The sequence below is a fragment of the Notothenia rossii genome, assembly GCF_949606895.1.
Source record: "Notothenia rossii genome assembly, chromosome: 1".
Taxonomy (NCBI): Eukaryota; Metazoa; Chordata; class Actinopteri; order Perciformes; family Nototheniidae; genus Notothenia; species Notothenia rossii.
In genome coordinates, this window is record NC_136912.1 from 49,681,433 (window position 1) to 49,708,460 (window position 27,028).

General features: G+C 41.6%; 2 protein-coding genes and 1 long non-coding RNA gene across 6 annotated transcripts in view; 1 reads left to right on the forward strand and 2 right to left on the reverse strand.

Annotated features, from left to right (window-relative positions):
- The window catches only part of LOC307037398 (glycine receptor subunit alpha-3-like), a 238,963-nt gene that overhangs the window by 113,625 nt on the left and 98,310 nt on the right, over positions 1–27,028 (reverse strand). The gene's annotated exons all lie outside the window — the stretch shown is intronic.
- Positions 1–27,028, forward strand: part of LOC307037436 — an 84,004-nt gene that overhangs the window by 38,851 nt on the left and 18,125 nt on the right. The window contains exon 4 of one of the 4 annotated variants that reach the window (XR_013807681.1): positions 16,595–17,420. The exons of 2 other annotated variants lie outside the window; for them this stretch is intronic. This is a non-coding gene — a long non-coding RNA (uncharacterized lncRNA). Of the gene's footprint in view, positions 1–10,595; positions 11,597–16,594; positions 17,421–27,028 lie in introns of those variants that run through there. One more of the 4 variants, XR_013807682.1, reaches the window with a different exon arrangement.
- On the reverse strand, positions 22,927–24,627 carry LOC307028226 (uncharacterized protein; the record flags this gene model as incomplete). Its single annotated transcript, XM_079663064.1, has 2 exons — positions 24,425–24,627; positions 22,927–23,553 (listed from the first exon to the last, which is right to left on the reverse strand). Exons 1-2 carry the CDS (start codon positions 24,593–24,595, stop codon positions 22,927–22,929), a joined length of 798 nt encoding a protein of 265 aa, XP_079519190.1. The 5' UTR covers positions 24,596–24,627.

Here is a 27,028-nt window from a genome sequence, read left to right on the forward strand (position 1 = left end):
TAGCTTTTTGTTTTGATACAAAATATATATATATATATATATATATATATATTTATTGTATTCTAGTCTCCCTTCAAATATGTTAAGTGGCATGTCATTCAACACAATGCTGCTCACCTCCTTCAGTTGGGAAAAAAGCTGGTTCAGGTTCAGCATTATGGGGGGACAGGGCTGCTGAGCTTAGAGATGGATCTGTTTGTCCTGGCACCAGGGGGAGGGACAACTGATTTAGTATGAATAGCCGCTAAAAATGTGCCTGCATTTATTAAAGGTAGGGGGGTAAGAATGGAGAAACCAGCTCGAGTGCGCTAGAATCTGAAAGTACACAACCGAAAAAAATCTGCCCCTTCCTTCAGTTCCTTACAGAACCCCTCCTCCAACACACACAAACGCGCACATGACCAATGAGGGCACGAGATAAGTTTGTGCACAGATGGAAGGCTGACAGGCAGGTAGCCATCCAGTTATTTTAACCGGGCCGGCTCAGATGATTGGTCGTGCTTTTTACAGAGCCACGGCTTCCACAGATTACATTTTTTTATGTATTTATTGTCAAAGCATTTAATATATTCATTGATATCGGGATGTTAAGAGCATTCCATGGAATATAACAAAAAGTGTTTCTGAAGTGAATTACCTACCCACCTTTAAATGTCAGCTAAAAGAGCAGTGAAATGGAAAAACCTCTGAATTGTCTGTAAAGATATTAACAGTAGCCTACTTAATGTCAGCTTAGTAAAAACAAAACATTAGCTAACAGAATAATTTCCACCACTCATGGACCACCACTTTTCTTGTGAAAAACTGGGTGACATACTGTCGCCCTTTAGTCCCTCTCTCTTGTCTTTCTCTCCTTTCTCTTCTTTTCTTAGAGCCTGACTTTTTGAGTCGTTGAAACATGGTATGACACAGTACGTAGGCTAAGTACGAGCATCCCTCCTCAGTCCTTGCATGCTTTCACTCTCTGCAAGCGCCGGTGCCGCACCGCGTTTGGGGGCAGGACCAAACCATTACATGTAAATAGAAGGGGGTGTAAAGAGACTTTGGATAATTAACTTTTGGAAGAAAATAAGTCAAATGAATCGTAAGTTTAGTGAGTACTTTATCAATATAACGTTCTATTATTGTTAATTATTGAGGATTGATGGTTACTTAAATTTTCTTTTCTTAATGATCCACGTCACATATTCAGTTTCGGCGGCAGTTAGCCACGTTGTCTAGAAGTCCTCTCACCAGGCCTCTATAAGTAGCGAACTACGGAAGATCTGTAATATTTAATTTCACCGAACCGTGTATTACAATGCCGTTATGTGATGACCTCCAAAGAGAAAAGCAAGCAAACTCTGAATAAAGTATTATAATTTTATTTTTTAAATGTTTTCGGATTTCACATCAACAGGAAGTCCAGTTAACTAAAATGTCCGTGCGGAACAATACCCCAACCCATAGATCCGTGGGTGAATAATGTCAATCACCACATTACACACATCCCTTCACATTTAAATTTAAATTTACATTAAAGTAAAGGCCTTCTTAAAGTGAGGCCTTCTAAAATGTTTTTAAATATTATTAGGGTTGTGGTTGAAGAGTTTGTAAATGATTGCATTGCCTCCCGCAATCGCACAACGGCACGTTCATTAATTCCACAACCACACACATGGATTAACATCGATTTAATACATTAATGTAGCCTTTGTTTCTGCTAAAAGAGATGTCAACCAGCTGGGGCAACAAGAAAATCGGCTAAATCGAGTGTGACTATTAAATACTAAATAATTATTATATTAATATTGACAATAACAACCGACCGTCGGGGTAGCATTTGCCGGGGAGTAAATGGCGTCTATTATCAACGCTATGGGAGGTCTATGAAGGTCTATGGGACGCCCTGCCCGTTGAAAACTGACTTCCAATGGGTACCCTGTACTAAGAGAGTGATGGGGAGGGGCCCTGACCGACCGTCAACATGTGACGGGTTGGGAGTGAGAACGTGTTGCATAACAACTACTGATGCAGAGCGCCTTCTTTTACGCTCACGTTTAAGGTATTATGAGCATGGTGATAAGGCGAGCCGCCTTTTGGCCCACCAATTGCGTCGTCAGGCAGCCTCACTTAGGATCCTCCAGATAAAAGATTCATCAGGCACGGTGCATACCGATCCTAGTACCATTAACTCAGTCTTTGGCTCATTCTATTCTTCTCTATACAAGTCTGAATTGCCATCCGACACTTCTGAGATGGGCGCTTTCTTTGACAATCTCAATTTCCCTACTATAGGTCCTGATGTTTCAAAATAACTTGATTCTCCATTAACCTCAGATGAGATCATCCTCGCTATAAATAACATGTAAAAAAATAAAAATGCTCCTGGCCCTGATGGATTCCCAGTAGAATCTTTTAAAAGATTTAAATCTAAATTGGCCCCATTAATACACTCAGTGTATAAGGAATCTCTGCGGAATGGTTCTCTTCCTCCCACTTTAAGACAAGCCTCCATAAGTCTGCTTTTAAAAAAAGACAAAGATCCGGATCTCTGCAGCTCCTATAGGCCATTTTCCTTAATACATGTGGATGCGAAAATACTTGCTAAGGCTTTGGCACGTCGATTAGAAAATATTCTCCCAACCATAGTTTCTGAAGAACAAACTGGATTTATAAAGGGACGTCAACTATTTTACAATGTCCGCACCCTTTTAAATATTATCTACTCCAAAAACACCGCTACGACCCCTGAAGTAGTGATCTCACTTGATGCAGAAAAAGCATTCGATAGGGTTGAGTGGGACTATTTACTTACTGTACTGAGTACATTTGGGCTGGGTGATATATTTATTTCATGGATACGCCTTCTTTATATCAATCAATCAATCAATGTTTATTTATATAGCCCAATATCACAAATGTTACATTTGTCTCAGTGGACTTCACAGTTTGTACAGAATATCAGTATGACAATAAGACACCCTCTGTCCTTAGACCCTCACATCGTACAAGGAAAAACTTCCAGAGAAAACCCCACAGTTTAAAGGGAAAAATGGGAGAAACCTCAGGGAGAGCAACAGAGGAGGGATCCCTCTCCCAGGACGGACAGACGTGCAATAGATGCCGTGTGTAAATTGAAAAGATAATACATTTGCAACATAGGTAGTCCAAATGTTTGGAAATGCATGTGTGTATAATAAGAAGATGAATCCACGAGGATATCCATCCAGGACTTATGATCCAGGACCACAGCCACGACTCAAGATCCAGGACTCGCAATCCATGACACAGGACCGCAGGATCATCCATGACTCCGGATCCCGGCGTATATAGACACCAAAAAGAAAGAAATTTGGGGAAGCTGGGTTAATCGGAACATGAGAGTACACAGGTATAGACAGAGAGAAGGAAGAAGTAAGATGTCCCCCGACAAACTAAGCCTATATCAGCAAAACTAGGGGCTGAATCTAATCAGCCCTAACTATAAGCTTTATCAAAAAGGAAGGTCTTAAGCGCACTCTTAAAAACGGATAGGGTGTCTGCCGTCCGAACACAAACTGGAAGCTGATTCCACAAAAGTGGAGCTTGATAAGAAAAGGCTCTGGCTCCCATTGTACTTTTAGAGACTCTAGGAACAACCAACAACCCTGCATTCTTGGAACGCAATGCCCTAGTAGGACAATAGGGTATAATGAGTTCTTTAAGATAAGATGGCGCCTGCCCATTAAGGGCTTTGTAGGCGAGAAGAAGAATTTTAAATTCTATCCTGTGTTCTATAGGGAGCCAGTGTAAGGCAGCCAGAACAGGAGTAATGTGGTCCCTTTTCCTAACTCTGGTTAGTACACGAGCTGCAGCATTTTGAATCAGCTGAAGCGACTTGACTGACTTCTTGGTACACCCTGATAATAAGGAGTTACAATAATCCAGCCTTGAAGTAACAAATGCATGGACTAGTTTCTCTGCATCGTTTTGAGGCAAGATATGCCTGATTTTTGCAATGTTACGTAGATGGAAGTAGGCGGTCCTTGAAATTGATTTTATGTGGGTGTTAAAGGATAAATCCTGATCAAATATAACACCAAGATTCCTTACAGTCTCACTGGAGGCCAAATTAATGCCATCCATAGTTAATATATCTTTAGATAATTTGTTTCGTAGATTCTTCGGGCCAAGTACAATAACTTCAGTTTTGGTCGTGTTTAACATCAAAAAATGTAAGGTCATCCACGTTTTTAAGTCCTTGAGGCAGTCTTGAATTTTATTTAGATGATTAATTTCATCAGGCTTGATTGATAAATATAGTTGAGTATCATCCGCATAACAATGAAAGTTTACAGAATGATTCCTTATAATATTGCCTAACGGAAGCATATATAGGGTGAACAAAATAGGTCCAAGCACTGGGCCCTGTGGCACTCCATGGCTAACTTTGGTTTGCATGGAAGATTCATCGTTGACACGTACAAACTGAGAGCGTTCAGATAGATAGGACCTAAACCAGCCTAAAGCAGTTCCCTGTATGCCAACTAAGTGCTCTAGTCTTTGCAATAGGATATCATGGTCGATAGTATCAAATGCAGCACTAAGATCGAGCAAGACAAGAATAGAGACAAGTCCCTTGTCAGAGGCTATTAGAATGTCATTTGTGACTTTAACCAGAGCTGTCTCTGTGCTATGTTGTGTTCTAAAGCCAGACTGAAAATCTTCAAATAAATCATAGTTTTTTAAGTAATCACACAGCTGTTTTGCGACTGCTTTCTCAAGAATTTTTGAGAGGAACGGAAGATTAGAAATAGGTCTATAGTTGGCTAAAACCTCTGGATCGAGGTTGTGCTTTTTAAGAAGCGGTTTTATCACTGCTACTTTGAATGATTGTGGAACATAGCCTGATAATAAAGACATATTCATAATATTTAATAAAGAAGTGCTTATTAATGGAAAAACTTATTTTAACAGCTTAGTTGGAATCGGGTCTAAGATACACGTTGATGGTTTAGAAGAGAGAATCATTGAATTTAATTGTTCAAGGTTTATGGCTGAAAAGCATTCTAGTTTACTATCTAGTGTAATATTAGAACTTACGTTTCCGGGAGCTGTTGATAACACTATACTGGTCAAAGGCAAGAGGTCATTGATTTTGTTTCTAAGAGTAACAATTTTATCGTTAAAAAAGCACATAAAATCATTACTACTGAGTGCTATGGGAATAGAAGGCTCAGTCGAGCTGTGGCTCTCTGTCAGCCTGGCTACAGTGCTGAAAAGAAATATTGCATTATTCTTATTCTCATCTATTAATGAAGAGTAGTATGCTGCTCTCGCTTTACGCAGTGCTTTCTTATATTCATTGAGAGTAATATGCCAAATTAAACGAGATTCTTCAAGTTTAGTGGAACGCCATATCCTTTCAAGTTGTCTCGACTTTTGCTTTATTTTGTGGGTTTCGGCATTATGCCATGGAGCTAATCTATGTTGTTTTATTTTCTTCTTTTTCAAAGGAGCAACAGAGTCTAATTTTATTCGCAGCGCATCTGTAGCACTATCAACAACATGATCAATTTGGGGTGGTATACATTTTGTATAAGTTTCCTCCCCTACATGCAGACATGCTATCGAGTTAAGTATTGGAATCTCTTCCTTAAATTTGGCTATAGCACTAACAGATAAGTTTCTGCTGCAGGAGCTTTTGGCTAATGCTTTGTAGTCTAGTAACAGTACTTCAAAAGTTACTAAGAAATGGTCGGATAAAGCAGGATTATGCGGTTCCACTAATAGTTGCTCAATTTCAATACCATAAGTCAGAACAAGGTCAAGAGTGTGATTATAGCAGTGGGTTGGTTTATTTACACTCTGACAGAAACCAACAGAATCTAATATAGAGTTAAATGCAACAGTAAGGCTATTTGTGTCATCGTCAACATGAATATTAAAGTCACCTACGATAATTACTTTATCTGTTTTAAGTACCAAAGCTGATAAAAACTCAGAGAATTCTGATAAGAATTCTGAATAAGGACCTGGTGCACGGTACACTGTAACAAATAAGATTGGCTGCAAAGTTTTCCAGGTCGGATGCGTAAGACTGAAAATGAGGCTTTCAAAGGAGGTATAATTTAATTTTTGTTTAGTATTGATAAGTAAACTTGAGTCAAAGATTGCTGCAACTCCACCTCCTCGGCCCGTGCCTCGGGCAATATGAGTATTGATATGGCTGGGTGGAGTGGCCTCATTTATGCTGACATATTCTTCATGTCTCAACCAAGTTTCAGTGAGATAGCATATATCAATATTATAATCTGATATTAAATAATTTACCAGTATTGCTTTAGATGCTAGAGATCTTATGTTTAAGAGACCACATTTAATCTTCCTGTTTTGTTGCACTGTAGTAGTTGTTACATTTACTTTTATTAGGTTATTATGTAGGACACCTCTATTAGGTTTTACCTTAAATTGTCCTTGGGCAGACACACACACCGTTAATATTGGGTATTTTATTGGGGTCGGGATTCCTATGGATGACTGCCTAGGAGAGAGCGCAGAGAAGCGTGTAAGACTGCGACTCTGCCTCCTGGTCTCAACTCCAGTTTGTCATGGATTAAGTCCACAGAGCCCTGAAATGTTTGCCGAAATGAGATTTGCACCTTCCAAAGTAGGATGAATGCCGTCTCTCTTAATCAGACCAGGTTTCCCCAAGAAGGCTGTCCAATTATTCACGAAGCCCACATTGTTTGCTGGGCACCACCAAGACAACCAGCGCTGAAATGATGACATGCGGCTATACATGTCATCATTGATCAGATTGGGGAGGGGACCAGAGAAGATTACGGTGTCCGACATTGTTTTAGCATAACTACACACCGACGCCACATTAAGTTTGGTGCATTCTGATTGGCGTAAACGAACATCATTACCACCGGCGTGAATAACAATCCTACTGTATTTACGTTTATTTTTAGCCAGCAGTCTAAGATGCGCCTCAACGTCGCCTGCTCTGGCCCCCGGAATGCATGTGACTGTGGACGCTTCAGTCTCTAAATTCATGTGTCTCATAATAGAGCTACCAATAACCAGAGTTGGCTTCTCAGCGGGTGTCTCGCTGAGTGGGGAATATCTGTTAGATACGTGAACGGGTTGGTGGGGACCTGTGGGTTTCGCGTTATGCCCCTTCTGAACAGTCACCCATTCTCCCTGCTGCTCGGGAGTTGACGGGGGACGGCTAAGAGGAGCTACCTTTTGCCGGTCCGCACCGGCTAACATGGGCTTTACTGTAGCTGAGTTATTTTCTAAGATGCGGAGCCGGGCTTCTATGGCTATGATTCCCGACTCCAACTTAACAACTATACAACATTTAACACATGTATCGGTACCAGTAAAGGAGATAGGGGAGTAACCAAACATGAGACAGTTAGAGCAGGAAATAGCACCCGAGGGTGGGGAAAGAGCCATGGCTAGCTATCAAGCAAAAGTAGCTACCGTTAGCAGACCCGAAAAGAGTGTAGGCAACTGTGGAGTTACAGTCGCTAAGAGAAGGAGAGTTTGTGAGTGCTTAAGCTGTAGTAACGTGTGATTACAAGGTCAGGCAGTTGCCGTGATCAAGAGTTTTAAAACGATCGACTAAGTTAAGATAATAAGCTATCAGCAACAGAACAGGCACACGGGATACCCGGAGATGACAACAACAACCGGAAGTTACAACATGCTTACCGCAATAGTGTCCGTGTTATACATCCCCACAAGCTAGTATTTCCACTAATGGCGTTCAATCTCCTTATATTACTTTATCCAGAGGAACCCGTCAGGGATGTCAACGATCTCCTTTGCTTTTTGATTTAGCCATAGAGCCTTTGTCAATATATCTGAGGACCTCAACCACTTTCACTGGGATATCGCGGCTGGGGGTGGAATTTAAATTGTCCCTGTACGCGGATGATTTATTGTTGCATTTCTCAAGCCCCAGTAACTCTATACCAGCAATGTTATCCTTTCTTACGAAATTTGGTTCATTCTCAGATTACAAAGTGAATATTTCCAAAAGCGAATGTTATCCTGTTAACGCTCTGGCATCACAATTGAACCAGTCCGATGTCCCCTTCAGATTGAGCCCCTCTGGCTTTAAGTATCTAGGAATCAATGTAACAAGAGCACTAAGTTCCCTTTTCGCTGCCAATATCTCCCCTTTAATGTCTAAAATCAAGACCTTCAAAGATGGAAGAGTTTACCTCTGTCGCTTATAGGTAAAATTAACACGGTTCAAATGAACATTCTTCCTACGTAGCCTACCTATTTCTTTTCCAATGTCTCCCTCTATTCCTACCTAAACAATTTAAGACTCTTGATCAGGTTATTTCTTGCTTTTTATGGAATGGAAAGGCACCCAGAATAAGTCTATTCTTCAAAGATGTAGACTTAACGCTGGACTGTCTCTCCCGAACTTCCACATGATTTCATTTTGGTCAAAGTCAGTGCATCTTCCATCGTGTAGATTTGAGGCACAGTCTTGTGGCTCATCCTCCGCTATGGCACTACTTACCTCTTCTATTCCCACCATCCTCTCTGGACATAAAAATAATTCTGTTGTGAGTTCTACTCTTAAATTCTGGTACCAATTCAGGAGGCATTTTAAGTTGACTTCTGCATCCACTTTAGCTCCTTTATTGGGAAACCATTTATTCCGACCTGCCTTATCTGACCCCACTTTCTCTGTATGGCATGAGAAGGGCCTGAGGACTTTTAGAGAGCTTTATAAGGATAATACCTTTCGTAGTTTTACTGATATATTAAGGGAATTTGAACTCCCAACATCTCACCTTTTTCGTTATTTCCAAATTAGACACTGTACCCAATCGCTGTTTCCATCCTTTCCCTCTCTACCCCCTAATCAAATATGGAATGAGTTTCTTTGTTCCGATCCCCTTCAAAAGTCACTTATTTCACAAATATATAACAAACTCCTGACCGATGACAGCTCACACACCACTAAAATCAAGGCTGCCTGGGAGGCTGAGCTAGGTGTGAGCTTGGGTGATCACTGGTGGGACACTGCTCTTAACAGGATCCATACAAGTTCATCCTGTGCTCGTCTCACTCTCATACAGTTCAAGGTGCTGTACAGGGTTCATTTCTCAAAGGCACGACTGTCACAAATATATCCCACAGTTATTGACATCTGTGAGAAATGTCAAGCCTCTCCCTGCAACCTATCCCATATGTTCTTCTCCTGCCCATTAGTGTTTTCCTTTTGGCAGAAGTTTTTTGAGGATATCTCAAAAATACTCTCACTCACTGTGAAAGTCTGTCCCCATATTGCCATATTTGGGTGCCCAGAAGATTACAAAAGATACAACGGGGCAATTGGATATTCTGGCATTTACTTCGTTATTGGCAAGACGACTTCTTCTTCTTCACTGGGAATTCAAAAAAGCTCCTTCCAATGCTAAGTGGCGCAGCGATGTCATGTCTTTTCTAACATTGGAGAAAATGAAGTATTCATTAAGAGGCGGAACCATATGTTTTACACTAAGTGACAACCCTTCTTAACCTTCTTCCAATCTCTCGCATTTTTGGCTACTGATTGATGGACACCCCCCCCCACCTTCCTCTTTATTATGTATTTATGTTCATTGTTTCTCTTTGTATTGTTTTAGTATTATTATTTAGATTTTATTATTATTATTGCTATTATTATCTTGTTTAGTTATGTTAGTCGGTAAACTACTCCCTTATATTTTGGCTATCTGGTCTGTTTGAGTTATGAAGGTGGCTTAAATACTGTATGCCTTCAAGAGAAAATTAACCATGTATGGCTTGTCAATTGATGCACAATAGTAGAGACTACATGGTTAGTAACTTTGAACTGTGGTCCCTGTCAATGTACCAAATGTCTTTTATATGTGTCTTCAAAAAAAAAAAAAAAAATGGTTCTTCAGGTTTCAAATTGAAGTGTTGTTCCGAGGACAAACCTGTGGCATTATCATGTCTCCCTGTGTAGACTGATCAACTAAACGCTGCTTGCACACACACAGCAGAGAGAATGGATTAAGAGGGATGGAGAGATTGAGTGAACAAATGAAAAAAGAGTAAACAATAGCAAATCTGTTTAACATAGATAGCGTGTTCAGACCGTGAATAAAGCTGCCGCCTCTAAGCCCTGTGTATGTTTGTGTGTGTGTGTGTGTGTGTGTGTGTGTGTGTGTGTGTGTGTGTGAGCGACAAAGGCGCTTAAAAAAAGAAACTCTGAATATCTCCTCCTGCCTATTTTTTCCCTACGTTATACTGTGACTGTGCCTTATAAATGGTAATATTACCATAATATTCTTTTATTTTAGGCACGTGTTTAAGACCACTACACGTAATGCTCCATAAATGTGCCTTCTGATGATTTATAGGTGTTGAGGCTCAGCTCATAAACAAAAAAGGGATTAAAGTAAATGTGTGTCAATTAACTTCACTACATCACAAGATCCATTCACACAAAATGATTCATTCACATACATCTTTAGAGACCTTCATCATGTGTGTATGTAATGTTCTCTTTGCACAATTCAAGACAAAGGTAACACGCACATTTGCCCCACCCCTTCCTACTTCTAAAATGAATCCCCTGCCTCTTACAGAGTGACTGAAGTCAAACCAGTATCAACTACCTGGAGGAGTGTGAGCCTCACATCATATCCTTGAATACAAAATTCAGCAAAATGTACAGCCAAAGAACAAACTGCACTACTACAGAGATGACCACTCATCTATTTGTATGTCTCAGACCTAAAATGCTTGTTTTCAGTCTATCCATCCCCCTCCTGTTGGTAGCGTGTCAGCTAAAGTTGGATTATCATGTCAGTAAAAGGTATTTGAAATGTCCTGTTGATGTGTTGAGGTCATTACTGAACTCTCGTGTTTGTAAGAGCAGAAGAGGAGTGGGTAGATAAAAAGACAGATGGTGAGAAGAGAGAACGGTCTTAATCCTAATGTTGTGACATAAGGCCTGTGTGTGTCCCTCAGTGTGCCTCTCAGCTCTCAGTACAGTGTGTGTCAGCACCTCTGCATCAGCACTGACCCCAAACCTGCTGTCCTAAGAAACGCTGCTTTTCCTTCAAGTCCCTTCATTGTCTATGTTACGCCACATCCTGGCATAATAGTAAGGATGACACAGCCCCCCTCCTCCTCCTCCTCCTCCTCCTCCTCCTCCTCCTCCTCCTCCTCCTCCATGCTTTCAGCTGTTCCCTGAACCAGAACTGTGCATATAGCTCTGTTCCCATCTGTAGCAGCCTGCTACACCTGACACCGATTTGAAATTGAAAAAAATAAATGATAATCACAATTTTCCATAGTTATGGACTAGACTGAATGAAAGGATAAATCACACCAGTTGTGTACACAAACACACTTGGCCTAATGTGATGAACAATTAATTTGATTGTGATTAATAATAAAAGTGAAATGAAAGCCATATTGAACATTCGGAAACTTGTCATGACAGTTCTTGCTTGGCAGGCTAACACGCACGCACGCACGCACGCACGCACGCACGCACGCACGCACGCACGCACGCACGCACGCACGCACACACACACACACACACACACAGACTTACAAATGGCACTTTGGTCTGAACAATCCCTGCAATCCTCCATGTTGATAGGAGGCTCCACTCTCTGCTGTTCATTATACAGCAGACACACTGAGGTGAAGCATCACAAATGTTTGTAATCATTACTGACTCACAGACACACATGAGTATACTGTAAAGGTTTATCAATGGTGATAAACCAGTTTCGCTTTATGAAGGTTAATAACTCAATAAATGGTCAGTTTGGCCAATTGCAACTATTTGCTCGCTTTAACAAACATGACAACATGTCACAGGAGGCTTGTCATGAGCAGCACAGCAGTCTGTCCTCTGCTGCTGAGAAATGATGCCAATGCTGAAGTGCCCAAAACTGCAATTCCTGGAATTGGCCCTTCAGGCTGTCAGTGGGTGAATCCCAACGGATGAGAGAATGACATGCACAGCAAAACTCAACATGTTTACAGCCTGCTGCAAAAATGTAATTGTTTCTTTAGCTGAGGTCAACTAACTAACTATTGACTCTCTCCCTCTTTTCATATATATATATCTATACTGTTTTTGTTGTTATAACAATGACAACAATAAAAATAATAATACTAAAGTAGAGAAAACACAAATAGTGAGAAAGACAAATAAATGATTTTTAGGGTTAAAGTTACAGTAAGCTCATACATAATGGTGAGGGTGTTTGAGTGAACTATGAAATCTTGATATCTTGGTCCTGGTCCATTTGTAATATTGATGTAAAGCAGCTTGTGTGCGGCCACGCCTGATTGCTTGTCAATTTAAATGTATCTGCTGTCAGAGTCACTGAGCGTCCTCAGTGTCTGGCTGTCTCCTCTGATTCTGTCTGCGTCTGCCTCCCTCTGTCATTATCCCTACTGTCACTGTGTCATCCTGTCTGGACACAGTTTGAATCTTTTCATTATTTTCATTGCAGATGACTTGCCCTTCGAGTAGGTTTTAAAAACAGTGTCACTGAAAATATCTTAAAGGTCTCCTATCATGCAAAATGCACTTTTGTATGTCTTTTATACATAAATATGCGCGACATGTTTTGGAAGTAATAGGGTCTGTGTTTACATTAATAATAATATTAATACATGTACATACATACATTTGTTAGCGTTTTTACAGGTGCTCAAAGTCGCTTTACAGAGATAGTGAAAAGAAAAGAACAACAAATAAATATAGTTAAAGTCAAATCAAGCAATACAAAAACAATCACACATTGTTTTTGTACTCTCCAGATTGAAGAGGTGAGTTTTTGTGAGTGTTTTGAAGGTGGTGAGTCAGTGCAGTCTCTGATGGGTTGTGGGAGTGAGTTCCAGAGGGAGGGGGCAGCGACGGAGAAGGCTCTGTCCCCCCAGGTCCGGTGCTTGATGCGGGTGGGGATGGATAGGAGGTTGGCTTCTGATGAGCGGAGGCAGCAGGAAGGGGTGTGGTGGTGCAGCAGGTCTGTGAGGTAGGGGGGGGCCTGGTTGTTCAGGGCTTTGAGAGTAATCAGGAGGACTTTGAAGTTGATTCTTTGACGAACGGCAAGCCAGTGGAGGTGCTGGAGGACGGGAGTGATGTGGTCTCGGGAGCGGGAGTGGGTGAGGAGGCGGGCAGCAGAGTTCTGGATATGTTGGAGTTTATTGAGGAGGTTGTAAGGTATGCCGTAGAGCACATGTGTCAAACTCAAGGCCCGGGGGCCAAATCAGGCCCTTGGTGGATTTAATTTCGGCCCGGAGGAACATTTCTAATTACTATTAGATCTGGCTCGCCGGTATATTGCACGCACACCTTCACTCAATCCTGAAGATCTCCTCAGCTCAGAGCCTGAGCCCAAACATTGATGAACTTGCACCCAAGATGAGATGCCAAGTATCTGCTTGAACTAGCATCAAAGAGCAGCAAACTGAGTTTCAATGGATGTTTCCTTCTGCACTTTTTTTCATGCGACAACAGGGCATGTTTTTTTTTTTCTTTGAGGGAAATTGTTTTTTTGAAGCTGTTGTTGGCCTGTGGAAAAATGTAATCGTAAGAAATGACATTTTCTCTTATAGTCCGGGAGCCGTGGGGTTGCACCTTGTTTCGTCTGATAAAGTTTATTTTTCCGCTGTTTCTTGTAGCTTGTAGCTCTTCAAAATCCAAGAGGGTGCCCGGTGATATCCCTTGAGCATTTTTGGATATTAACCCCTTTATGCCCAAAATTCCCAAATCCCTAAAAAATAAGGATTTATGAGATTTCATGCTAAATTCTCTATAGAAATGCACCAAATTAGCTTTCTCCGATGTGTATTCATAAAGGAGGTAATGAGTTCTAAATGAATGAATACTGACCCTTTTATGGCAAGCCAGCAAAACAGGTCACTGGATAAACCTTCCTACACCCATTGAGCTTTTGAGATCCAGAACAATGGATATATATATATATTTTTTAATATGCTTTTCATGTCACGTCTAACACATGTCTAAAGTGTAATATACCCTTTGATTATGTAATCAAACCATAATTGCAAGATTTTGTTGTATTCTGCCTCCAGATTGTATTTGGTATAATTGGCGGTTGGTGCAGTTCCTGTATTATTCCTAGCTATTTGAGTTTGCTAGTCAAGACAAAAACACACTGGAGACTCTTTGGATCATCCGTCCACTTCTTTTATGCCCTTAATGAAGCATAATCTGTAAGTATTTTATTTCTAATATTATTGTGGACACTATTATACAGAGGTGGGAGTAAGTCCTACATGTGCGAGTCATGAGCAAGTCTCAAGTCTTGACCTACAAGTATCAAGCAAGTCCCAAGTCACTGTTGTGAGAGTCAAGCAAGTTAAGTCAAGTCATACAAAATTCTGATGAATAAGCCCAGTTTCCGCATTTAAATCAGTTAAAAGACAGTGGTTATGAAAATGGATTCAACCCACACTATGATCTTCTTTGCATACACAGTTAATCATTTGAAATCTAATTTAGACCGATGACAATCATATTAGATTCATATTAACCCCAGAACTGTTGATACATAGCTAGGACTCAAAAAGTCTGTTCAAAAAGGCAGAACTCCAGGTAAGAAAATCATACATGGCATTTGCCATGACACATATTTAATTTAAATTTCTGTTAACACTAGAACCGCCAACAGTGTCAGCACCGACATAGATATCATTTTCAAACCATTTAATTTGTTCCTCTTCATAATTTCCTTATAAACTAAGCAGGACAATTTAAAACATACTTAATTGGATTAATTTAGAAATGGCTTCAGTTTATCATCATAATAGATCAAAATGTTCAGATTGATTTTACGATAAATCAAGGAATGATGGACTTCTACAAACAAAAACAACATAATTAAAACATTTAAACAAACTACTAAAAGTAGATGAACTACATTATTCAAAAGTTTCCAGGAACTTCTGATAATAACACAGGGGAAATAAACGAGGCATCTCTTTTCCTCTCTCTCTCTCTCTCTCTCTCTCTCTCTCCTGAGAGCCCGTCAGTATCAGGGTTAGTCAAAATGAATCCCTTGGCAGTTCTAGTGTTCATTTATCCCGTTTTGTCTTCTCTTTGCTTAATCGATTTGAAACCAGGTCTAACGTAGCTTAAACTTAACGTTAGCTTTCTAGCTAACACAACACAGTCACGTAGCCTACCTTTCTCTGTGTTTTTATTTTTGTAGTGACGAATGAAGTTGGATATTGTGGTGGTCGTGTCACTGATCTTTATGCTGCAGACCCTGCATAGAGAGGTGAAGTCCCTCCCTTTCCGGGGGAGCTCATGGGACCCCGGAAGCGGAAAATTATACATTGAATTCAATGGAGAGAGAAAACGTATCTTTCGATCCCGTTTGAATTGTGCCACGAACTACACATATGATGTTTGTCAATTTAAAAGAAAATGTTGCAAGTCAAAAAAATAAAAATGTGTCGTAAAACTGTGAAGTAACACATTTTGTTGTGTTAAGCCGCTCAGTGAACTACATGTCTCTGGTCCCGCACAATACGCGTCACCAACATAAAGATGGCCGTCACGTTGGCACATTTCACCTCATTCTTTCAGAATGAGAATAAAAGTATAAAACGAGGTGAAAATCACTACAAGTCTGGGCACGTTGAGAGCTGTACATACACGAAAGGGGAGTTAGTCGGTTCTGTAAGAGCCAGCATGCGGGACCGGCTTTACAAGGTTTCGGTGAGTAACATGAGTGCAATGTTTAACGTTAATGTCAGTCAATAAGGAGGAGAATGACAAAGAAGATGATGAACCACAGACCCGGCATATAATGACTGCAGTGTGCAGGGCTGTGTTAATTTATGTTACTGTTATCAATAGCATTAGTTGACTGAGAAAACCGTCAAGAAAAAATGTTTAGCGATGTTACGAGTCGACTAGTATGATATGCCCACGGCTGTGATTGACAACCTGGACAGCCAGTCAGAAGCTAGAATGCCAACCTAGAGAGCCAATCAGAACCTAGAACGGGTGTACTGTATACGGGTGTGTATGCTATGGATAACATTAGTGTTCACAAGAACAAGGTACACTCCCGTGTTTTGTTTTAGTTGCTCTTCAGATTGAAGCGGCCAGTTTTATATCGACTATATGTGTGATCTCCTTTTTACATCTCGTTGTGTCATTTGAGTTTATTTGCTGTGTGTAGATTCAAGGATTTTGGTTATCTTGTCAATTTGTTTGGTTATCTAGGCACAGCTGTGTGTGACTCCCTCTGGTACACTGGTATGTGTTTTCCTAATGTAGAGAGCATTGATTTATTCATAAACTACACACTGAGTCTAGATCCTGACCAAATCCTTTTTTTTTTTATCAAATGTTTTTCAAAAATGTAATACACATTTAAAAAAATACAATGTACAATCACAACCAATACAACACAAATTACAAAAAATACAGAAAAAACAAACAATAAAAACAATCAGACAAGAGGACAAAACTATGGAAAAATAAACCCTCCCACCCCCAGATCCGGACCATCCTTGTATTGCTCATTCAATCTATTATAGCATGTTAACAAACATGGTACTTACTTTATTTGTACAGATCTACATGGGAGAGGATGGCGCGATGCAGAGCGCTGTCTGTGGTTGTGCACGGGGGATGTACAAATGCAGCCACGCTGCAGCATTGGCAATATTTGCCATGTGGCAGATCAGCTCCACAGAAGTTGAGTGCCAGTGGAGGAAGCCTGGCACTTCAACAGTAGTCCAGCCGGTGTCTCAACTCTACCAACAGCAAGAGGAGACATACAACCCACTGGCCAGAAACATCGCCACTGAGGAAGTAGACTGGTTCAGGTCTGCACTGAGGGGCGCAGCGTGGCATGGCATGGCTTTTGTCACCTGAGCCAGAGCTGCAGCCTCAACATCAGGCCATTTTCACCGTGCCGGAGCTGGTGAAGGAGCATGGGGGTCGTGGGCTTGAGGCAATTCTTGCCTCAATGCGACTGAGCAGAGATCAGCAAGCTGCCATCCAGACAGCCACCGTAGGACAGCGGACAAATCCTCAGTGGCAGTTACACAGGCAGGGCAGGTTGACAGCCAGCAATTTTGGTGCTGTGCTGAGGTCGGGACTTTCATCCACTCCATGCGCGTCCCTCATGAAGAGGGTGCTTGGGGGATACAATTTAGACAGAGTCATGGCTGTCAACTGGGGAGTTGTAAACGAGGTGTGTTTGGCCAGTGTGTTTGGCCTTTTAAGTGTGACACATATGTGGTGATAAATGCTTCACTTGACCACTGTTCCTAAATAAAAAAAGTTTTCTGCATCGTCAGTCATTTTTTCCAAATAATTACCAATATTTCACAAATTCTTCATGTCAACTTAAGAGCACAGCTGTATGTTGAGTGTCAGCTTTGCTTGGTTCATCTTACTGGGGGGCAGCTACATGGATGTTGGTACAGTCCACAATCATTTTGCAGTTGAAGGCAGAATTAATTTATTATTGAATCAGAATGAAGCACAACTTCATGTCATACAATACATTGACTTTATTTGTAATTGTGTAAAAAAATAAAGCATTGATTAGCAAGCAGGACCTGCAGGAACAGAGAACGGTGATGGATGGAGCTGGGAAGAGAGAAGAATAAAGAAAACAGATCAACTTTATTATCGGATATTAAAAATTCAATTTCAAAACAAGTTGCCGCTCCTACAGTTTTCTAGTATGTAAAGATGATTTCACATGACCTATGCAAAATATCACACTCAATACATGTGTGTCTCTGGGGGGTGCATTGTGCCTTTGATGTATATAAATAATATACCATAACCAAATACTATTACGTACAGTGGAAATCAGGTTGCCAGAGCAGGTCAGTGTGCATGTTCCTCAGGGTCTCAGCAGTTACAGGTGAGTTAAAGAAAATAAAAGAGAAAAAGGTCAGTAACAACACTTTAAAGTAAAAACACTGAATAATTATCTCTTTTAATAATTTTCTCTCAGTAATCACTCAACTACTGTCTTTCCAACAAACAGATTGACTCACCCTCACTGTCATCACAATGACACATGTCCAGAAGAATGTCATGCAAAGCTCCCTGCCTGCCTGCCTTCCTTCGACTCTCCCTGAACTGCTTCCTTAGCACCCGGTGGAGGGCGCAGTAGGCTACTCTTCAAATGTTTCACGAAATACTTACCATGATGACTACTCTTACTGTTTAACATTTTGGTGTACTTCATGTAATAAAATAATAACTTCATGGTAAGGCTACTAAAAAGGACAAGGCTAAGTAATGTAATGCTAACTAACGTACTCGCTACTCGTCGCTACTAGCTAGGTAGCTAACTTGACTATGTTCCATGCACAACATGTATATTACCGATGATATTACCTGATATGTCTGATCCAGCGACTCCTGGTCCTTTCATCAGACGGGAAGCGATAGAACGAGCAAGTGGTATGATCACTTTTGTGATTACAACATGGTACAAAGCACACAGGCATCTTGTAAAAGTGAATTTATTGGAGCAATCTCTTATATTTATTGGAGGTAATAAATCACTTATGAAATCTTCTTCTTCACTTTAATTACGAGTCTCAACCACTTGGAGCATTATCGCCTGTGACATCACATACGCGACCCAGAATGGGATTTGGGATTTGTAGTCTTTGTAGTCGCGTATCTTTCATAGTCTTATATTTCAACAGTTTTACGACAAAATGTGACTTTTTTGACATATAAATGATTGTTTAAGATTGACAAACATCATATGTGTAGTTCGTGGCACAATTCAAACGGGATCAAAAGATATGTTTTCTCTCTCCATTGAATTCAATGTATAACTTTTCGCTTCCGGGGTCCCATGGACCGGAAGTAGATGGGCGTGACTTCGCCTCTCTGAGGCGAAGTCACGCCCATCTACTTCCGTATGTGATGTCACAGGCGATAATGCTCCAAGTGGTTGCGACTCGTAATTAAAGCGAAGAAGAAGATTTCATAACTGATTTATTCCCTCCAATAAATATAAGAGATTGCTCAAATAAATTCACTTTTACAAGATGCCTGTGTGCTTTGTACGAGGTTGTAATCACAAAAGAGATCATACCACTTGCTCGTTCTATCGCTTCCCGTCTGATGAAAGGACCAGGACTCGCTGGATCAGACATATCAGGTAATATCATAGGTAATATACATGTTGTGCATGGAACATAGTCAAGTTAGCTACCTAGCTAGTAGCGACGAGTAGCGAGCACGTTAGTTAGCATTACATTACTTAGCCTTGTCATTTTTAGTAGCCATGAAGTTATTATTTTATTACATGAAGTACACCAAAATGTTAAACAGTAAGAGTAGTCATCATGGTAAGTATTTTGTGAAACATTTGAAGAGTAGCCTACTGCGCCCTCCACCGGGTGCTAAGAAAGCAGTTCAGGGAGAGTCGAAGGAAGGCAGGCAGGCAGGGAGCTTTGCATGACATTCTTCTGGACATGTGTCATTGTGATGACAGTGAGGGTGAGTCAATCTGTTTGTTGGAAAGACAGTAGTTGAGTGATTACTGAGAGAAAATTATTAAAATAGATAATTATTCAGTGTTGTTACTTTAAAGTGTTGTTACTGACCTTTTTCTCTTTTATTTCCTTTACCTCACCTGTAACTGCTGAGACCCTGAGGAACATGCACACTGACCTGCTCTGGCAACCTGATTTCCACTGTACGTAATAGTATTTGGTTATGGTATATTATTTATATACATCAAAGGCACAATGCACCCCCCAGAGACACACATGTATTGAGTGTGATATTTTGCTTAGGTCATGTGAAATCATCTTTACACACTAGAAAACTGTAGGAGCGGCAACTTGTTTTGAAAATTGAATTGTTAATATCCGATAATAAAGTTGATCTGTTTTCTTTATTCTTCTCTCTTCCCAGCTCCATCCATCACCGTTCTCTGTTCCTGCAGGTCCTGCTTGCTAATCAATGCTTTATTTTTTTACACAATTACAAATAAAGTCAATGTATTGTATGACATAAAGTTGTGCTTCATTCTGAGTCAATAATACATTCATTCTGCCTTCAACTGCAAAATGATTGTGGACTGCACCGACATCCATGTAGCTGCCCCCCAGTAAGATGAACCAAGCAAAGTTGACAGTCAACATACAGCTGTGCTCTTAAGTTTACATGAAGAATTTGTGAAATATTGGTAATTATTTGGAAAAAATGACTGACGATGCAGAAAACTTTTTTTATTTAGGAACAGTGGTCAGGTGAAGCATTTATCACTACATATGTGTCACACTTAAAAGGCCAAACACACTGTTTTGCCTTTTAAGAGCTCTGTCTCACTTCCTCACTCTTGGTCCTCTTCTACCTGGAAATAAAGACAACTAAAACACACACAAGCTGAATGTTACAATTGCTTCACAAGATAAATAAAAGAGTGCAGACTGTTTAAACTATGGGTAGGGGGGCTATTTGGCAGGTTTAAATGATTGTTAGCAATGAATTATATACTTTTCTCATTGTAGACGAGCAGACAGGGAGCCAGATGAGAAAAGCAGAATATGCAGCTGCCATTTTCCTCATGGAAAAGAGAAAGGGCCAACTGTATTTGAGTGGACCAAAGAGAAAGGGAGCTTAGCGGTTAATCAGTCCAGCGACCACAGCTACAGCAAAGGGCCTGAGTCTGCAGAAACTGACCCCGAATTCTCCAGCGTGCAGGCCGCAGACACCGAACCTGGACCCTCCAGTGTGCAGTCCAGTTGTTCCGCAGACCTGGCAGGGGATACTTGGATGCGAATGGCCAAATATTCAGCACCAGGCTTACCTGATGATGTCATCCGTATGGAAACAGGGCTTCCTGACCAGGCCATGTTTAAAAGGGTGGCGGGGTTGGTGGAGCGCTTTGAGGGCTCCATTGTGTATTACGCTGGATGGAAAGTGGAGGGCATCCTGCTGGCAGACCAGGTTTTCATGGCCATGATGAAGATCCGGCAGAATTATCCTCACCTGCACCTTGCACAGCTGTTCCACTGCAGTACCGCAACAGTGGGTAATGTGGTGAACACCATGGTCCATCTGCTCCACAGGTTGCTGTTCGAAAAAATAATATCCACTGTGCCCAGTAGGCAAAAAAAACAAAACAACATGCCTGCTGCTTTCCAGTCCTCTGCCTTCAACTGCAGAATGATTGTAGACTGCACCGACATCCACGTGGCCGCCCCAAGTCAGATGGACCAAGCCAAACTGACGTACTCCTCCTACAGAGGGATGCACTCCTTCAAAGTGCTCATCTCTGTGGCCCCAAATGGAGTCATCAACTTCTGCAGCCAACTCTTCCCGGGCTCTGTGTCTGATAAGGCCATTATGCAGCATTCAGGCATTCTGGAACATTTAGTGGCTGGCGACCTTATCCTGGCAGACAAGGGCTTTTTAATTTCAGATATTGTGCCTGCGGGTGTGATTGTGAACATTCCCCCTTTCCTGAACAAGGGTAAGTTCACAGAGAGTAAAGTGAGAGCTACCAGGGAAATAGCCAAGAACAGGATCCATGTGGAGAGGGCAAATGCCAGAATAAAGGAGTTCAGGATTCTGGACCTGATCCCTTGCCACCTCAGGAACACTGCAAATGTGCTGGTACAGCTTTGCTGTGCCTTGGTGAACCTGCAAAATCCCCTGATAAAGGAAGTAGCCAGCACCCAGCCAGTTGACTAAGCCAGGGGTTCCCAAACCTTTCAGCCTGCGATCCCCGGGGGGAGCATCCAGCTGGCCCGCTGCATCCGCGGAGAGGGCTTAAACTGCTGAGACCAGCCCAAAGTCACACAACGGCTCTTTTAAGAGCCACCTACACCTTTTTTAAAGAGTTACAATCCTAAGTTATTATAATGATTACACTAGTTCATATTTTACTCAGTTTACTGAACTGTGATGCATGAAACCAGAAGGGGCATTGTTGAGGTTTACTGAAGTTACAAAGACATTAATAGATATGAGTATAACAGGTCAGTGTAAAAACAAGCTTCTGTCAGTCATGAATCATTCAAACTATTTATATAACCATGTAATACAGTTATGTAGTAGGTCAGTAAAAGTAATTCTTTATTTATATGTCTTAAATATCATTTATTTTAGAGGGGCCTGAGACTTAACATGTTCATTGCCCAAAACTGCACTGTAGTTATTGTGCATGTGACAATAAGGCCTTAATATTAGGGCTGCACGATATCAGGAACACATAACACGATAACACTTGCGATATTTGAACAAAAACGTATACATGCAGCATTATTACTTTTCCAACAACATGGGATTTATTGTTTATTAGTTAAATATCGTGTGTGTGTGTGTGTGTGTGTGTGTGTGTGTGTGTGTGTGTGTGTGTGTGTGTGTGTGTGTGTGTGTGTGTGTGTGTGTGTGTGTGTGTGTGTGTGTGTGTGTGTGTGTGTGTGTGTGTGTGTGTGTGTGTGTGTGTGTGTGTGTGTGTGTGTGTTTATTTACATGTCCTCCTCCCTACTGGCCAACACAGGGAGCATATGCTGAGTGTAGAAGTTCTCCAGGAGGAGGAGATTTCCATGCCATGCAGGGTCTTTGGGGATGGGGATGATGATCGCCTCCTTCGTGGTCCACACAACAAAGTAGCAGAGACTCCGGTCTGTGATGTGCAGCTGCCCTTGGACCTGATGCCAGTATGGGTGATTCTTCTTGAGAATGTATGACCCACCCTCCTCACGGAGACAGAAGGATGGTAACTGGACTGCCTCCGCGATGGTCATGTTCCTCTGGCTGTGTGGACACTTCACCTCCAGCAGGGCAGATGTTTGCACAAGTCCATCAGGTGATGCTCCCAAAACACCCGACTCACTCACAAATAGACCAGAGTCGATCACTGTCACCCGATAGGCCTGCAAAAAAGCCTTCACCCCTTCGGCCTAGTTTACAACTCCCCAGTTGACAGCCATGACTCCGTCTAAATTGTACCCCCCAAGCACCCTCTTCATGAGGGACGCGCATGGAGTGGATGAAAGTCCCGACCTCAGCACAGCACCAAAATTGCTGGCTGTCAACCTGCCCTGCCTTTGTAACTGCCACTGAGGATTTGTCCGCTGTCCTACGGTGGCTGTCTGGATGGCAGCTTGCTGGTCTCTGCTCAGTCGCATTGAGGCAAGAATTGCCTCAAGCCCCCGACCCCCATGCTCCTTCACCAGCTCCGGCACGGTGAAAATGGCCTGATGTTGAGGCTGCAGCCCTGGCTCAGGTGACAAAAGCCATGCCATGCCACACTGTGTGCCCCTCAGTGCAGACCTGAACCAGTCTACATCATCAGTAGCGATGTCTCTGGCCAGTGGGTTGTATGTCTCCTCTTGCTGTTGGTAGAGTTGAGACACCGGCTGGACTACTTTTGAAGTGCCAGGCTTCCTCCACTGGCACTCAACTTCTGTGGAGCTGATCTGCCACATGGCAAATATTGCCAATGCTGCAGCGTGGCTGCATTTGTACATCCCCCGTGCACAACCACAGACAGCGCTCTGCATCGTGCCATCCTCTCCCATGTAGATCTGTACAAATAAAGTAAGTACCATGTTTGTTAACATGCTATAATAGATTGAATGAGCAATACAAGGATGGTCCAGATCTGGGGGTGGGAGGGTTTATTTTTCCATAGTTTTGTCCACGTGTCTGATTGTTGTTATTGTTTGTTTTTCTGTATTTTTTGTAATTTGTGTTGTATTGGTTGTGATTGTACATTGTATTTTTTAAATGTGTATTGCATTTTTGAAAAACATTTGATCAACACAAAAAAAGGATTTGGTCAGGATCTAGACTCAGTGTGTAGTTTATTAATTAATCAATGCTCTCTACATTAGGAAAACACATACCAGTTTACCAGAGGGAGTCACACACAGCTGTGCCTAGATAACCAAACAAATTGACAAGATAACCAAAATCCTTGAATCTACACACAGCAAATAAACTCAAATGACACAACGAGATGTAAAAGGAGATCACACATACAGTATAGTCGATATAAAACTGGCCGCTTCAATCTGAAGAGCAACTAAAACAAAACACGGGAGTGTACCTTGTTCTTGTGAACACCAATGTTATCCACAGCATACACACCCGTATACAGTACACCAGTTCTAGGTTCTGATTGGCTCTCTAGGTTGGCATTCTAGCTTCTGACTGGCTGTCCAGGTTGTCAATCACAGCCGTGGGCATATTATACTAGTCGACTCGTAACATCGCTAAACTTTTTTTCTTGACGGTTTTCTCAGTCAACTAATGCTATTGATAACAGTAACATAAATTAACACAGCCCTGCACACTGCAGTCATTATATGCCGGGTCTGTGGTTCATTATCTTCTTTTTCATTCTCCTCCTTATTGACTGACATTAACGTTAAACATTGCACTCATGTTACTCACCGAAACCTTGTAAAGCCGGTCCCGCATGCTGGCTCTTACAGAACCGACTAACTCCCCTTTCGTGTATGTACAGCTCTCAACGTGCCCAGACTTGTAGTGATTTTCACCTCGTTTTATACTTTTATTCTCATTCTGAAAGAATGAGGTGAAATGTACCAACGTGACGGCCATCTTTGTGTTGGTGACGCGTATTATGCGGGACCAGAGACATGTGCTTCACTGAGCGGCTTAACACAACAAAAATTGTTACTTCACAGTTTTACGACACATTTTTATTTTTTTGACTTGCAAAATGTTCTTTTAAATTGACAAACATCATATGTGTAGTTCGTGGCACAATTCAAACGGGATCAAAAGATACGTTTTCTCTCTCCATTGAATTCAATGTATAATTTTCCGCTTCCGGGGTCCCATGGAGGCTCCCGGAAGGGGAGGGACTTCGCCTCTCTATACCGCTGTTCTCTTCTTATTAGCGTCATCGACAAAATAATCCTTGAATCTAAACTTCACTATTTTTGGAGTGAAGCCAGCCGCTGCCATGTTAACTGACACTCTTGCCGTCTAGTGGGTTGCCAGGTTTGCGCGCATGGCGTTATAATCACGTTTTTCGAAAAAACTAAACGTAATATCCCACTACAAAAACAAACGCAAATATTTAATTTTAAACAGTCAAGTCCTTTCAAGTCATCTGTCTCAAGCTTAAGTCAAGTCTCAAGTCATGAATACCAAGTCAAAGTCAAGTCAAGTGTTAAAATATGCGACTCGAGTCTGACTCGAGTCAAGTCATGTGACTCGAGTCCCCACCTCTGCTATTATATCTTATATTGACTATTATTTCACATATACATTTGTGACCCGCTCGATCAGTCGGAAGTCGCAACGGCTCATTTCAAAATAAACGTTGATTTGTGTAAAAAACTAGTTTTTCAGGGCTCGGGTGTTTTGTTTGATTTTAAATAAACAAAGTCTTGACTTTCAGAATATGAAAATGTTATTGACAATATCTCACGATAAATACATGTTTGAAGCTTGTAAAGGGAAGATGACAGCTCTCGCTCGCCACTCTGCTGTTCCGCAGCGCCGTTTCCCCTCCCTCCGCTGAAATTATGAATGTAAGGCGTGACTTTTACTATTACTATACTAGTAATCATGGATAACACGGTAGGGTCCGTTAAAGTTTGTTTTCATCTGATTTCAAATAAACAAAGTCTTGGCTTTCAGAATATTAAACTTGTTTCGGCAAATTCAGATGATAACTATAACTTTGAAGCTTGTAACGGCATAATTACAAGCGGAGAACGGAGTAATTTAACGTCACAGCTAGGGTGACCAGATGTCCCGCTCTCCTCATTTTTATCATTCATCCCCTGTCCCACAGAAAGGCTGGCTCGGTTCGCCGACGGCCGGCACCGCCCTTTATTATTATATTTGTAAAACGGCATCATAATGCGCTGACGTTGACAGTTCTGTTCACCAGCCTACACTTCCCCAGGGAAAATATGCCCGCACGCACGCACGCACGCACGCACGCACGCACGCACGCACGCACGCACGCACGCACGCACGCACGCACGCACGCACGCACGCACGCACGCACGCACGCACGCACACACACACACACACACACACACACACACACACACACACACACACACACACACACACACACACACACACACACACACACACACACACACACACACACACACACACACACACACACACACACACACACACACACACACACACACACACACACACACACACACACACACGCGCGCACACACACACACACACACACACGCTTCCCCCAGACCGGTAATACAAACGACTTTACTTTGGTGATTTATTAATCAATCAGATCGATGAATTCCAGAGAAGAGGACACTTTGAAGGCCTTTTCCTCCAAATGATGACTCGGTGACAGTCATTATATAATGTGAAATATGTACAGTAGTAGTACAACAGCAATCCTGATATCAAAGCTAGGAATCTCCTCTTTCCAACAGTGTATACAACTCAAAATGTGTCTTCGGGTCAATGTGACTGATTTGATTTCGATAGAGCAAGTCACATTTGTTTTTCTTTCTCATGATGCTAGCTATTAATGTAGTCTACTGTTAGCATGGCTATCATTCAATGTAAATCAGTCAAGAATAACACTGGAAATTGGTAGGCTATTAGAATAAAATATTAGCATAGATGGACATGTAAGTGTATTAACCTTTTTTGTATTATTTATTTTCTTTACAGGGTTTACATTGGTTATGGATTCAGTGCCTGATGAATGCTACTTCAGTTGGAGGTTTAACTGCCAAGCGAAGAAGGAACTTTTGATCTCTGCAGAAGCAGTCAGATTAGCAAACATTATCCAGTGTAGCAAGATATACAGATGTAGCACTCCAGATAGGACTCACATGGGTGAGTCCCAGTCAAAAGCCCAGCGGATCCCAGTGGCTGGGGGTGTTGCGAAATTGCTAGAGGGCGTTGCCCAATTTCCCCATTTGTTCAATTACAGGATTTAACCATGAGATGGCGCTTCATTCACAAATACACAAAGACAACTGGGTGTTGTAGAACTTAGTCTGTTTGCAATGTTTGCAG